This window comes from Podarcis tiliguerta (genome assembly GCF_965153285.1).
Source record: "Podarcis tiliguerta genome assembly, chromosome: 9".
Classification (NCBI taxonomy): Eukaryota; Metazoa; Chordata; class Lepidosauria; order Squamata; family Lacertidae; genus Podarcis; species Podarcis tiliguerta.
Genome location: NC_139542.1, coordinates 390,557 through 404,463, shown reverse-complemented (window position 1 = coordinate 404,463; position 13,907 = coordinate 390,557). Strand labels below are relative to the sequence as shown.

Genomic DNA, 13,907 nt, shown 5'->3' with positions numbered 1-13,907 from the left:
CGGCCTTGCCTGCCTCACAGGGTTGTTGTGCAGATTAAAGGAGGAAAGAGAAGAACCACATGCACCACCCTGAGCTCCTTGGAGGGAAAACAAAAGGTGGGATATAATGCAACATAAAGGAAATTCTCCCGCTGATCTGAGGAACGGGTCCCTGAGCTTCTCTGACCCTTTTGCCACCTGACACAGGACCAGGCAAGTCGCCCTTCTTGGTTCTCTGAAGATGCTGAAGCTCAGCTCTCCATGTGGCTGAGACCCTCCCTGCCTGCGGACTGTCTCACCAGAGTGGTGTATGCTCTGGTTATCTCTCACTTGGACTATTGCAATGCGCTCTACGTGGGGCTACCTTTGAAGGTGACCCGGAAACTACAACTAACCCAGAATGCGGCAGCTGGACTGGTGACTGGGAGTGGCCGCCGGGACCATATAACACCGGTCTTGAAAGACCTACATTGGCTCCCAGTACGTTTCCGAGCACAATTCAAAGTGCTGGGGCTGACCTTTAAAACACTAAATGGCCTCGGTCTCCACCCCCATCGTCTATCCAGGACGCTGAGGTCCAGCTCCGAGGGCCTTCTGGCAGTTCCCTCCCTGCGAGAAGTGAAGTTACAGGGAACCAGGCAGAGGGCCTTTTTGGTGGTGGCACCCGCCCTGTGGAACGCCCTCCCACCAGATGTCAAAGAGAACAACAACTACCAGACTTTTAGAAGACATCTGAAGGCAGCCCTGTTTAGGGAAGCTTTTAATGTTTGATGGACTATTGTATTTTAATCTTTTGTTGGAAGCTGCCCAGAGTGGCTGGGGTATAAATAATAAATTAATAATAATAATAATACATTGTCCAGTAGCATCTTATAGACCAACTAAGTTTGTTCTGGGTATAAGCTTTCATCTGCATGCACACTTCTTCAGATAGCTTTTTTTAAAAAAAAAAATTGACTGCGTCAGACCAACACGGTTACCTGCCTGAAAATAATTCATTATTATTTGCTTTTATGTGTCCTGGGGTGTTCACACCTTTTGCAAATTGTGTGAGGGTGACGCCCGTGCCCCTGCCAGGGCCATCTTGCCCCCCCCCCCGGCCTTTTGTCCCTGCCCCCAACCAGTCGCAGGAAGAGACGGGCACAGCCAGCTCCTTTGGATACGTTTTTATTTTTAGATTTTCCACGTGCCACCCGTTCCCCCCACCGCTGCAAGGACACCAGGCCCCTCCCCGTCTCCACCCCCCCACCTTATCTTCCAGCCGTGCTCATGAGACGCCGCTCTGCCCTCCCCGATACCCGAGAGAGCTGCTTCCCCAGACCTTGAGATCTTCCTCCCCCCCCCCCCACCTTAAGCAGCAAGGATAGGCCTCCCCCCCCACGCAGAAATTAGGGGGCTGCGGAGGGGGCTTTGGGGGAGGTATTTGTGCCCTTTTGGGACGCAGCAAGGGGCTAGACCTGTTGGAGGAAGCCTGGGTCACTAGGCAGCCCTATAGGGCCAGGAATGCCAAGGTGGCCGCCACCCCCGCTGGCCCAGGGCCCCAGGCTCCCCTCTGCTTCCTGAGATGCGTTTGTGGGGGGCTGGAGAAGGGGGGCAAGACCCTGATGGGGTGCCCTGCGGGAGTGCAAGCTCCCTCGTTTGCCCCCCTCGCCAGGCTGACCCGGATGTGGCGGCTGAAGCTCCCTTTCCTTCCCAGGCTGGTTCTGGTGGGGGGGTGAGGGGTGTCTGGCGCAGCTCCTGGCCTCTCCCTTGAAGCTGGCAGGCCCTGCTGGGCTGGGGGGGCATCGCAGGGGGCAGAGGCCAGGGCTGGAATAGTCAAGCTAGGGCTTGATTTGGCCGCCGTCCCCCTCGCTGACAAAGCGCTTCCGGCCCCTGAGGAAAGAAGGAGAGAGTGAGTTGGGGGGGGGGAGTGACAACACAACACACACACACACAACCACAGACAAAGCCTTTGGATCTTCGCTGCCCCATTCCCAGGCCCCCCACCACAAAACCTAGTTCCAGTCTGCAAAGACCTGCAGACCTGTAATGGCTGCAGCCATCCTGCCACACACACACAGAGAGAAACTAGCTAGCTAGCTGCAAGGGGCTGGACTAGAGGACCTCTGGGGGTCCCCCCCAACGCCACGATTCTCTTCTTCTGACCCTCAAAAGAAGAGCAAAGAGATGGGCGGGCTTTGGGACTGGAGAGACCTAGCAAACTGCTCCGTCTCCGGTTCAGACAAACAAAGGACCCTCCCGGAAATTGGTGCGGAACGGAGGGGGCTCCAGCACCCGTCAGACGCAAGGAGCGCATCAGGAAAGCCGGACGGATCAGGCCAGCGGCCCACCAGTCCAGGCCCCTACTCCCACTGGCGCACGTTGGCCTGCGGGAAAGCGGCCCGCAGGGTCCGAGCCCCTGAAGGCTGAGAGAGAGGCCGCCAGAGCAGCAAGTGTGGCCCTCTGGACCTCTGCTCTCCCCCCGCCTGAAGCCCCGAGGGCAAGGAGGGCTGGCCTACCGCGCAGGGCAGGCGTCTCTCAGCTGCTTGGTGATGACGCCCTCCTCAAAGCAGAGGTCCACCAGCCGCTCCAGGATGCTGTGCGCCAACGGGACGTCCAGGCTGATGTCTCCCAGCTCATCGTACACCCGCTGGAAGCCCTGGGGGGGGAGGAAGCAGGAGGGGTCAGCGCGGGGGGGGGGGCTGAGGGTGGACCCCCCCCAGAGCAGCACGGCTGCCTCCCTGCTGGATTGCATTAGCATTGCACCTTACCAGTCTATGCACACTTCATTTTTATTATTCTTTTTGCTCAATTATCAGGAGAAATTTTGACCTTCTCATTTCCTTAAACTTCAAGATTCAATCCAAATCTGTCGGGAGTTTTGTGTTCTTACCGTACATTTAAAGATATTCTTTGAACGTTAGCCAATCTTTACTCAATTTCTAGTTAGAATTTCTTCTTCTTCTTTATTATTATTATTACAGTCATACCTCATGTTACGTTTGCTTCAGGTTGCGAGGTTTCAGGTTGCGTCCCGCAGCGACCCGGAAGTACCAGAAAGGGTTACTTCCAGGTTTTGCCGTTTCCGCAAAATGATGTCACGCGCATGCGCAGAAGCGTGACCTGCGCACACACCGAGATGCGGATTGCGTTCTGCTCATGTTGCGAATGGGCCTCCAGAACGGCTCCCGTTTGCAACCAGAGGTACCACTTTATTTTTTTCTATTGGTACAGCCCCCAATACCCACAGATCTCCGGGCGCTGCGCAACATAAAACCCCCATTCTCTGTGCCCTCTGGGCCTGCCTTGCAGAACTCTGGGCGGCAGCCACGCTGTGCCCCTCCCAGGGGGCGGCCCTCACCCGGTTCATCTGGTCCAGCGTCACCAGGCCCGTCTCCCACAGCACCTTCAGCAGCCGCACCATCATGGCCACGGCCGTGTCTCCCGTGGACTCCAGCACCATCACCACCGCCTGGGGGAAGAAGGCCGGGAAAGGGCTCAGAGGGGAGCGGGCGAGGCCCAGCCCAGAAGCCGTGCCCAGCGGCCCAGAGGCGGGCACTGCCCGTCCCCCCGAAGGATGCCCTGGGCTACCTCGTAGACGAGTTCGTGGTGGAAGTGAGGCACCTCCAGCTGGCGAAGGCAGTGCTCAGCCTCAGAGACTTCGCCCGAAAGCAGGTATTCGCGGAGCAAGAGGTTCATCTGGAAGAGCGGAGAGGGCGGTGAGAGACCAGCGAAAGAAGCATGGTAAACACACATAAAGACTTTAAAAAAAGATGGGGAACCTTTTAGGATGTATATGCAGAAACAATGCATTGAAATGAACTCACTGGCCAGGTTTGAGTAATACACTTGCAATGGACAAAAATTTAAGAAGAGATTAAGAAGACAATGTTAATTTTAGCATATAAGGGATATAAAATTATAAGCAGAACAAACAAATATGTTACAAACCAGAAAAGGAAGTTGGGGGTTAACTGAAATTGTAAAATGTAATTTGAATTTGTTAAAATTTGTTGGAAAATCTTAATAAAATAATAAGAATAAGAATAAGAATAAGAATAGCGGAGAGGGAGCACTGAGCCCCACAACAGCTCAGGACAGCTCCCCCCCCCCCCCCAGCCAAGGCTAGAAACAAAGGTTGCTATTGTGGGGCATTGATACCCCCCAGGTTTTGCAAGGAATTCTGCCGCCCCCCAAGAAGGAAACGCCTTGACGTTTTAATTTGGGTCCAGGCAGGATGCAGCACCTCTCCAGACCTTCACCAAGGCAAAATTCCAGCCCCCTATCTGCCAAACCCCCCCCCCCCAGCCGTGCACAACACCAACTGTTGTGTCTCCCCAGAGAGTGTCTGGCAGAACTGGGGAGAGTTCAAGGCCAGGAGACGAAAGCTTCCTTTGCAAGCGCCGCTGCTCAGTGGGGCCGGTCCCGGAAAGGGCAGCCATGCAAAGTGGGGCCTACGGAAGGCGAGACTCGGCTCCGCAACTGGGGGGCTCAGAGGGGATGCATCCTGCCCAGAAATGGAGGCTTCTGACCCCAAGGCTGCTCCACCTTTGAGCCCCTGGAAGACTTGCACAGTGGTTCCTTGGTTTGCATGCGCCTTGGACTACAAAAACGTCAAACCCAGAAGTGCATGTCCCGGTTTGCAACCTTTTTTTGGATGACAACCCACTGGGGTGGGGGGGCTATGAACAAATCATTTTCTGGAGGCCCCATTGGCGAAAGCGTGCCTTGGGTCACAACCTGTTTTGGTTTACAAATGGACCCCCGGAACGGATTAGGGTTGTAAACCAGGCACCCCCCACCTTCGGCCCTCCAGATGTTTTGGACTACAATTCCCATCATCCCTGACCACCGGTCCTGTTAGCTGGGGATCATGGGAGTTGTAGGCCAAAATATCTGGAGGGCCCAAGATTGCCTATGCCCGTTATAGACCAACTAAGTTTGTTCTGGTATGAGCTTTCGTCTCTTTTGCTTATAGTTACCCTTTCTCTTATCCCTGCGTTGTTCTTATTCTGCATATCGATATTTCTATTCTGAAAGAATGTTTCTTTATATATTCTCTTACACAACTCCATTCTCTGTTTTTTGGTTTGATTTTCCTCTTATTGCAGTTAATTTTGCCATATTTAGGAATTCACAAAATTTGAGGGTACATATTCCCCTTTCCAATTTTTTGCAATCCATGCCCTGGCAGCTGCCGTTGCGTATAAGAATATATTTATCCTATTCTTGGGGATGGTCTTCTGGTTTCTTATTAGCTGATGTTTCAAATATCTTCTTTAATTCTTCGCATATATGGTTCCAAAGCTGTTTTATGTTTTCACACCCCCACCAAATACAGTGCATTTGAGCATTTTTCTCAAGCTGGCCGCAAACCATTTTGCCGCCTCACCTCCTTGATGAGATGCTTGACGGGCCTCTGTCCTCCCCCCACGCCCCAGACGTTGTCCAGGCGGTTGACGTCCCGCTTGATGCGCAAGAGGACGGCCGCGCGGTCCAGAGCAGCCCTGGAAACGGAGAACGGTTTTGTGGGGTTGGGAGGGACCCCCAAGAGCAACCTGGCCCCGTGCGCTGCCGAGAAGGCGGCAGCCAGACATCAGGGAAGAGGGGGCAGCGGGGAGGGCGAGGGGTCCAGGGGCGTCTTACCCACAGAGGCTGGTGGCGTGGGGTGCCAGGTTTTGGGAAGAATGGACAAAATTTAACGATTATTTAGCTAAATTTGTTAAGTTAAACTAATTGGAAATAGCTTGCAGGCAACAGATTGGCTTAGGAATTTATATAAGTTAAGTGATGTTTAACATGTACAATTTTGAATTGAAAAGATATAAGGATGTTAATGGACTGAGTTAAGTTTATAAGAATCAGGATTTGGAAAGCCATTATGTTAACAATGTTAATAAGTGTAATTCTAATAAGGTGATGATTTTTGTTTGTTTGTTTATAACTTTGTGAAAATTAATTCGAAAAATTTGAAGAAAAAAACGTTTTGGAGGGTGTCAGGTGTAGGAGTGCAAATATCCAGAGTGTGGGGGTCAGGTGGGATTACTATGAGGAATTATAAAATATGCATCAAGCCACTGTGTCCGCGATGAAAACATTGTGTTGACTGGGTTCGATTCATTGGCAATAATTTCTGATCAAATCCCACAACCTTCTGCATTTCTGGCCATTTTCTCTGCTGTTCATTTTCTACGCCTGACAGGCACGTATCCGCATTCTCAACACAGGCCAGTTACTGCCTCAGGCATCCTGGGCCATAAAGATGATAGGTAGCTTCTTTGATGTAGCTATTGTTAGTTTTGTTAATCTTAAGGGCCAGGAAGAGAGTTCATAAGGAGATGGTAAATCCAGCCTCTCCTGCTTAGGACCTCCGGAGTTTCCTAAAAGCATTCCTCTTCGCTTCCTCTTTTATTTACTCTGAATTGCATATGCATGCTCAAGTAGGAAATTAGCTCTTTGTAGTTTTAACTTTTAACTTTGTCCCACGTGGGGGTTTTGAAATGCTCAGAGGAAATCTGATTGGTTCTTACAAACACTGTGTAAAAAGTTCTTTTGTGAATAAAATGACCTGGGCCGGAGGGTAGAGGGAGAGATTATTATACGCACTCCTCCCAGCCTTGCTGGTCCAGCCTCTGTGTGTATTCTATTAATCAGAGTTCAATCCTTCCTTTGCTTTGGGAACACCTCACCAGGTGGAGGCTGGACGTGGCACCTCCTGGCATCAGCTCGCTGCCCTCACCTGCCTCCGCATGTCTCGCCAAAGCAGCGCCGCGCGCAGAGCCTCTGTCTGCCGTGGCAACCATGGCACAAAGCCGCCAGCTGAGCCAGGAGGCGCAGCATCCAGCCTCCACCTCTTCCCCGCTGAAGGAGCCGCCCTCCAGCCGCTGCCAGCCTCCTCCAGCCCCGCCGTCCTCCCTAAAAAACTCTGGGAAACGTGTGTGTGTGTGTGTGCCGGAGGGAGTTTTGCACCACAGCACCGGATATGCTTAAGACGGCCCCAAGTGTTGAGAATTCCGTTCCACCTTAAGGAACAGACACGGGAGAGTTGCGTGTCGCATGTCTGTAACACGCACCAGCATTGCACGCTGGGAATTTCCGTTTGTGTTTAGTTTTCTGTTTTGCTTTGGACACGAAGGAGATCAGACGTGTTTCCTTTTGTCCTGATCAATACTGAATAGAAGCTGCTTGTAAATATGCTCACACAGCCTCTCTGTTTGTGCACCGTTTTCTCTGCTGAATAGCGCGCTCCGTCGTCTAAAGCCTGGGCCGCTGATTTATGCTGCGCCAAGGACCGGAGTTTGCCCGGCACACCAGCCTGCCAGCTGCCCCCAGCCTGGGTGCATGCCAACCCTGAGTGGGTCACACCTGGGGGCGGGCAAGGGCCCCCATCTGCCCTCCCCCCATGCGCCTGGCCCCTCACCGAGCGTGCTCGCAGTCCACGCGCCCCTTGTAGCGCTCGAGGAAGTCCAGCGGCAGTGCATGGTCCGCCACGGCCCGCGCGATGAACTGGCCCAGCATCTGCAAAGACGGAGACAGGGGGCGGAGGGGTCACACGTCCGTCTGCCCCCCGTTCCCCCCAGCCCAGCCTCCCCTCGCAGGGCTCGGCCTGCCCCCTACCTGCGGGGCCTCGGGGGTGTCCAGGATGAGGTCGGGGAGGTCGCTCAGCGTCCGGTCAAAGGCGGCCGCAATGTCCTCGGAGCTCATCACCTTCCCCACCAGGTCCGAGAGCAGGCGGGAGGTCAGCTCCCGGTGGCTGGCCTTGCCCTCCAGAGACAGCGCCACGGCCAGCGAGGGCACAGCCGCCTTGTGCCCGCCCAGGTTCAGCTCGCGGAGAAGCTCCTGCAGTAATAATAAGAAGAAGAACAGGAATTTTATTATTTGCACCGCACCCATCTCACTGGGGTGGCCTGGCTGCTCTGAACAAGACGGGCAAGGAAGTTTTGAGGAGGCAGGATCAGTCCACAGCTGCACTGCCCTGGGGACGGGACATAAGGCTGCATTTTAAATTGCATTTTAACCTGTATTTTAAATTGGGTTTTTTTCTCCCCCCCCCCTTTCCCCTCTATTATGTTTTTACAGTGATTTTATTGGTGTTAGCCACCCTGAGCCCAGCTCTGGCCAAGGAATAAATAAAATTTATTATTATTACTTATTAGTATTATTATTATTAGGAGTGCTTGCTGGATCAGGCCAATGGCCCACCCAGCCTGGCATCCTTCTCTCTGAGTAGCCAACCAGATGCCCATTATGGGAGCCCCACAAGCAGGATCTGAGCGCAAGAACAACCTCTGCCCTTCTGCCGTCTCCTACAAGTGATATTCGGAAGCACGACTGTCTCCTTCCAGAGCAGAGCCATCCTGGCAAGGAACCAGCACTACTTGCTAGTCCTTGCTAGTCCATGGTGGAGGCCCCAGGGAGACACCCTCACTGCCCTTCCAGTGGGGTAGACCTGAAGGAGCGTCTCTGCCCCCATCGTTCTCCCGGACACTGAGGTCCAGCACCGAGGGCCTTCTGGCGGTTCCCTCTCTGCGAGAAGCCAAGTTACAGGGAACCAGGCAGAGGGCCTTCTCGGTGGTGGCGCCCGCCCTGAGGAACACCCTCCCACCAGATGTCAAAGAGAAAAATAATTACCAAACTATTTGAAGACATCTGAAGGCAGCCCTCTTTAGGGAAGCTTTTAATGACTGATGATTTAATGTATTTTTAATCTTTTGTTGGAAGCCACCCAGAGTAGCTGGGGAAACCCAGCCAGATGGGTGGGGTAGAAATAATAAATTATTGTTATATTATTCAGTGGGGCATTCAGGTGGGCAGATAGAAGGGGGGTTGGTGGCCTCCTTTGCAAATTAGACTCCCTTCTGCCCAGCACAGACAGGACTTGTCAAGCTGCTCTTCTCTCCCCCATAGAATCACAGAACTCTGGTTGGAAGGGACCCCATAGGGCCATCTAGTCCAACCCCCTGCGGTGCAGGAATCACCCCAGCAACCTCTTTAAGAAATTCCAATGAATCACAGAATTGTCGGCTCGGAAGGGACGACTTCCATCCTCTCTGAAATTTGCTGGCACCGGAGCTTCAGGGTGAGGCGGAAGAGGGAGCCCAGCCTCTTAAGGACCAAAGCGGACCTGGGATTGGCTGACCGTCGTTACTGCAATTCTCGTTACTGCCGGCAGATTCCTCAAGGCCACCTGCCCACTCTGGCCCCGGAGACTGGAGCAGAGCCCCTGCCCTGGCCAGACTTCCCCAGCTGCCATTTCAAATAATAATAATAATAATAATAATAATAATAATAATATTTATTTATACCCTACCCTTCCTGGCCAGAGCCGGGCTCAGGGCAGCTAACACCAATAATATCACAATAAAAACATAAAATGCAATTTAAAATGCAGCCTTATTTTAAAGTAGCCGATAAATCCAACAAAGGCCCCCCCCCAGTCAGAGCTCAGATCCAGCGTCCAATTCTGAACGAGGAAGAAGTGACCCTGTCCCGGGATCTGCTCTTTCGCCTCGGAGGGAAAGGCCTCTCCTTCGCAGGAGGTTTTTAAGCAGAGGTCGGAGGGCTGCCAGCCTGGGATTCTTTAGCTGCGGCGCCTGCGTTGAAAGGGGTGGGGCTGGATGAGTCCTGGAGGTCCCTGCCCAACTCCACAATTCTGGAACTCCTCTTCCATGACATCCCTTCCTGCCCTCCCTCCCTCCCTTTCCCCCAGAGAGCCCACTCTGGCTTGCAGCAGAATTCCCCGGCGTCCCAGGGGGCAAACATCTGAGAGGGCCCCGGCTGCCCCCCCCCGAATCCTGCTTCCAGGCCCGGAATACGCACCACCACCTCCAGAGTGTCTCCGTGCTCAAAGTACTCCTTCATCATGGGCTGCACAGCCTTCTCCAGCTCCTCCTCTTCCAGCTCGGGCACCACCGTGGCGTAGACCGTGTCCCCCTGGGGAGAGACCAGGCGGCACAGAGGGGGGGGGGGTCAGGCTTGCCAAGCCCCACAAACCCCTCACCCTGGAGGACCCTGCCCCTTTCTCCAGAAGGGTCCTGCCAGGCACCCAGAGAAGACCCCCAGAAAGGGGGCAGAGAGCCGCCCAGCCGGAGCAACGTCAAGCCTTCTGGAACCGGCAGCCCATGAAGCCCACGGGGCATCGTCCCCAGAAGGTGTGGGCTGCCCCATTGCTGTGGGGATCATGGCGGGAGACCCCCCTCCAAGGGGCAGAGGGGTCTTCCAGTTAAAGGACCCTTGTTCCAGCTTTTCCTTTGCTTTGCCTGGGGCCAGGTGGGGAGCGCCAGGGCTCAAGAGGCTGGAGGAAATTGGTGGCTGGCTTGCCCTCTCCTCCTGCCCCCGGCTCAGGTGCCAGGCCTGTACTGAAGGGAGGGCACCTGTGCCCCCACCCAGGCCTGGGGGCTGCCACCTTGCCAGCAGCAGCCAGAATAGCCCCTGCCAATCGGCACCCCCTTCCCAGGAGACACCCCCCGGGATTCCAGATGGGGCTCTCGACCAGCCAGGCCTGCAGATCCTGGCAGGAACTGAACCCAGGACCCTCGGCCGTCTCTGTGCCCGCTGCCTGGTCATGGAGCTGGCGTCCTTCACCATGCGTTCGACGATTCAGGTTCTATGCCACCAAGGGGCCTCTATGCCCCCCTGCAGTCAGGAGGGACAAGGTCTCCCGCGGCAATGGAGCACGTGGCCCCCCTCCCGGGGTGGGGAGAAAGGACATCTGCCTGGGAAGCCCACCCCCAGGCCCCCCTCCTCTGGCCCAGGGTACCTGTGCCACTTCATCGTAGTTGGGGTCTCGGGCGTCCGGCTCCTGGTAGCTGTAGACCACCCCGGGGGCCCCCCACACGCCCTTGCCCCCTGCGCCACCTAGACAGAGAGAGGGGGGGGGCTGAGCGCTGTCACCCAAACAACACCCCCCAAGGCGGCTGCAGCCCCTCCGGCCGCTGGCCGAGCCCGCAGCGGGCACAAGGAGGCCGGGGGTGTGGGGTGGGCATTGCTACCTTTCTTGGGCAGCCCCCGGCCTTTGCCCATGCGGGATTTGCGGTCGTGGCTTTTCCCCTTGGGGCTGGTGGGGTCGGGGAGGGGCTCCCCCCCTTCGGAGAGGGACTCGCGGTTGGAGTCGCGGGAGGACGTCCGGCGCAGGCGGCGCTTGGCCTTGGCCTTCAGCCGCGCCTCGTGAAGAGCCTTGTCCTGCAGGGTCCACGCCCGGGGCTCCTCCTCGCCCCCGTCCAGCAGCTCCCCCGCCAGGTCCTCGTCCTCATAGTCCGCCTGGGCTGCCCCCTGCAGGCGGGGGGGGGAGAAGGCAGGCTGAGAACCACAGGGGAGCCTGGCCGCAGCAGGATCAGGCCCAAGGGGGCCCAGCCTCCTGGTACCCTAGAGGCAAGGAGCCCCCCCCCAAGAATGCCCAAAGGGGATTTGGGTCTGTGTCTTGCAGCCCCTCCCCTGACCCACGCTGCCCCCCAAGTCCAGGCGCTCCTGCTCAAGGCCACGTCCGGCAGTTACAATGCCACTTGCTCCAGAGATACTCGCTGGCATTAAAAAGATGTTCCTGGGGCTGAGCCTGGTTTCAAGGGGTCCTGGGCCCCACACGTCCAGGGCAGGGCGTCTGTTTGCACCCCAGCCGCGCCCGGGGCTGCCTCCTGCTCAGAGGTGAATGCATGTCAATTAATTGATTGTGATTTTATGTAAACTGTGTTACTTTTGTTGTTAGCCGCTCTGAGCCCGGCTTCAGCTGGGGAGGGTGGGATATAAATAAAATTTTATTATTATTATTATTATTATTATTATTAGAGAGCCCCGACTGTCCAGAGGGAGGGAGCAGCCAGAGATGGGGAGGGGGCCCCGCGCCTGGCACCTCCGCCAGACTTTGCAGCACCAGGTCAAGGGGTCTCCTTTGCTCAGGCCCCTCAGGATGCCCATCTCTGAATTACTCAGCTTTTTGGCTCCCCTGCCCCAACTTTTGTTGATTATCTTTGCTGTGGTTCTTACTAATTGCATGGCTTTCCCCCGAGGAGCCCAAGGTGGTTCTCCTCCTTTTCCCCTCCCCACAACCCTGTGAGGTTGGCCAGCCTGGCACCCAGCCAGCTGCAGGGCCCAGGGGGGATTGGAACCCAGTCCGCCTTTAGGCCCTTTCCCCAGGCGCCCTCGACGCGGGTCTCGCCCCCTCGGCCCGGAGAAGTGCGCCAGGGCGAGGGGCAGGGCGAGCCCGGGCAGAGAAGCCTCCCGAGCCCGCGAGGGGCGGGGCAGCTGGCACCGTGGCGCGCGGCCCCGACGGGCAGCGGCGAAGCAAGCCTGGCCCCCGAGGACTGTGCAGGATCACGGAGCCCCCCGGCGCCGGGGTGGGGGGCGCCTGGGCATCGGGGGTCCTTTGGGCTCGCAGGAGGGTGCGCCCCATTGCCCGCCCGCCCCCGACACGTGTCCCGCCCCCCACCCCTGGCGCAGGAACCTTCCGGAGCGGTGTCGGGGGGGGGGGGCAGCGGGGGTCCTTTGGGCTCGCAGGAAGGTGCGCCCCGTCGACACGTGTCCCGCCCCCCACCTCTGGCGCAGGGACCCTCCAGAGCGGCATCGGGGGGGGGCGCGCCTGGGGACCCAGGGGTCCTTGGGCTTGCAGGAGGGTGCGCCCCGTCGACACGTGTCCCGCTCTCCGTCACGTATCTGGCCCCTCACCCCTGACGCAGGGACCCTCCGGAGCGTCGGCGTCGGTGGGGCGCGCCTGGGGACCCAGGGGTCCTTGGGCTTGCAGGAGGGTGCGCCCCGTCGACACGTGTCCCGCTCTCCGCCACGTATCTGGCCCCTCACCCCTGACGCAGGGACCCTCCGGAGCGGCGTCGGGGGGGGGGCGCCTGGGCACCAGGGCTCTTTCGGGCTGGCAGGAGGGTGCGCCCCCTCGACACGTGTCTGGCCCCCCCGACGCGTGTCTGGCCCCCTCGACGCGTGTCTCCCCCCCCCCCGGCGCAGGGACCCTCCGGTGCGTCGGCGGCGTCGGGGGGGCGCGCTACTTGCCAGCAGGGAGGGGGCGCGGTCGCCCCGCAGGAGCTCTGCCGAGCCGGCCGCGAGGGCCGAGGCGGCGGACATGGGGGCGAGCGAGCGAGGCGCGGCGGCGGAGGCAGGAGGCGGCGGCAGGAGGCCCGGAGTGCGGCCCCGTCGAGCAGCCCGTCGGCGCGGCGTTGCACGGGGCTGGCTGGCCTCGGCGCGGCTGCGGAGGAGGAAGTGAGCGGGCTGGCGGGGCCGGGCCTGATGGGACTCGTAGTCCCGCTCGCCCCGCCCCGGAGGCTGGCCCGGCAGAGGCGCGCCGGGAAGGGGAGCCGCCCCGTCGGCTGCAGGAAGGCGGGCAGAGCCGGGGCTGGACGCGACCCAGGAGCCGAGCTTGGCCGGCGAGCCTCTCAATGGGTCGCGGCAACAACAACAACAACAACCCGGCCATCTGGCTGGGCTTCCCCAGCCACTGTGGGCGGCTTCCAAAAATATATATTAAAATACTGTAATACATCAAACATTAAAAGCTTCCCTAAACAGGGCTGCCTTCAGATGTCTTCTAAAAGTCTGGTAGTTGTTGTTCTCTTTGACATCTGGTGGGAGGGCGTTCCACAGGGAGGGCGCCACTACCGAGAAGGCCCTCTGCCTGGTTCCCTGTAACTTGGCTTCTCGCAGGGAGGGAACCGCCAGAAGGCCCTCGGTGCTAGACCTCAGGGTCTGGGCTGAATGATGGAGGTGGAGACACTCCTTCAGGTATACTGGACCGAGGCCGTTTAGGGCTTTAAAGGTCAGCACCAACACTTTGAACCATGTTCAGAAACATACTGGGAGCCAATGTAGGTCTTTCAAGACCAGTGTTATGTGGTCCCAGCGGCCGCTCCCAGTCACCAGTCTGGCTGCTGCGTTCTGGATTAGTTGTAGTTTCCAGGTCACCTTCAAAGGTAGCCCCACGTAGAGCACATTGCAGTAGTCCAAGCGGGAGA

General features: G+C 57.3%; 1 protein-coding gene across 1 annotated transcript; it reads right to left on the bottom strand.

Moving 5' to 3' along the window:
• Nucleotides 1-1,130: 1,130 nt before the first annotated feature.
• Nucleotides 1,131-13,231, bottom strand: LOC310657599 (programmed cell death protein 4-like). Its single transcript, XM_083398494.1, has 11 exons — nt 12,952-13,231; nt 10,950-11,229; nt 10,718-10,815; nt 9,778-9,891; nt 7,576-7,797; nt 7,379-7,476; nt 5,351-5,465; nt 3,550-3,657; nt 3,320-3,430; nt 2,478-2,617; nt 1,131-1,851 (listed from the first exon to the last, which is right to left on the bottom strand). Exons 1-11 carry the CDS (start codon nt 13,021-13,023, stop codon nt 1,800-1,802), a joined length of 1,410 nt encoding a protein of 469 aa, XP_083254620.1. The 5' UTR covers nt 13,024-13,231; the 3' UTR covers nt 1,131-1,799.
• Nucleotides 13,232-13,907: the final 676 nt, after the last annotated feature.

What these genes read in the sequence shown, in the direction of transcription:
- LOC310657599 (XM_083398494.1), bottom strand. Translation starts at nt 13,023, where the DNA reads ATGTCCGCCGCCTCGGCCCTCGCGGCCGGCTCGGCAGAGCTCCTGCGG. An exon ending in ACTACGATGAAGTGGCACAG is followed by an intron (nt 9,892 to 10,717) that starts GTACCCTGGGCC and finishes GTCTCTCCCCAG; the next exon opens with GGGGACACGGTCTACGCCAC. An exon ending in ACACCCCCGAGGCCCCGCAG is followed by an intron (nt 7,477 to 7,575) that starts GTAGGGGGCAGG and finishes CCGTCTTTGCAG; the next exon opens with ATGCTGGGCCAGTTCATCGC.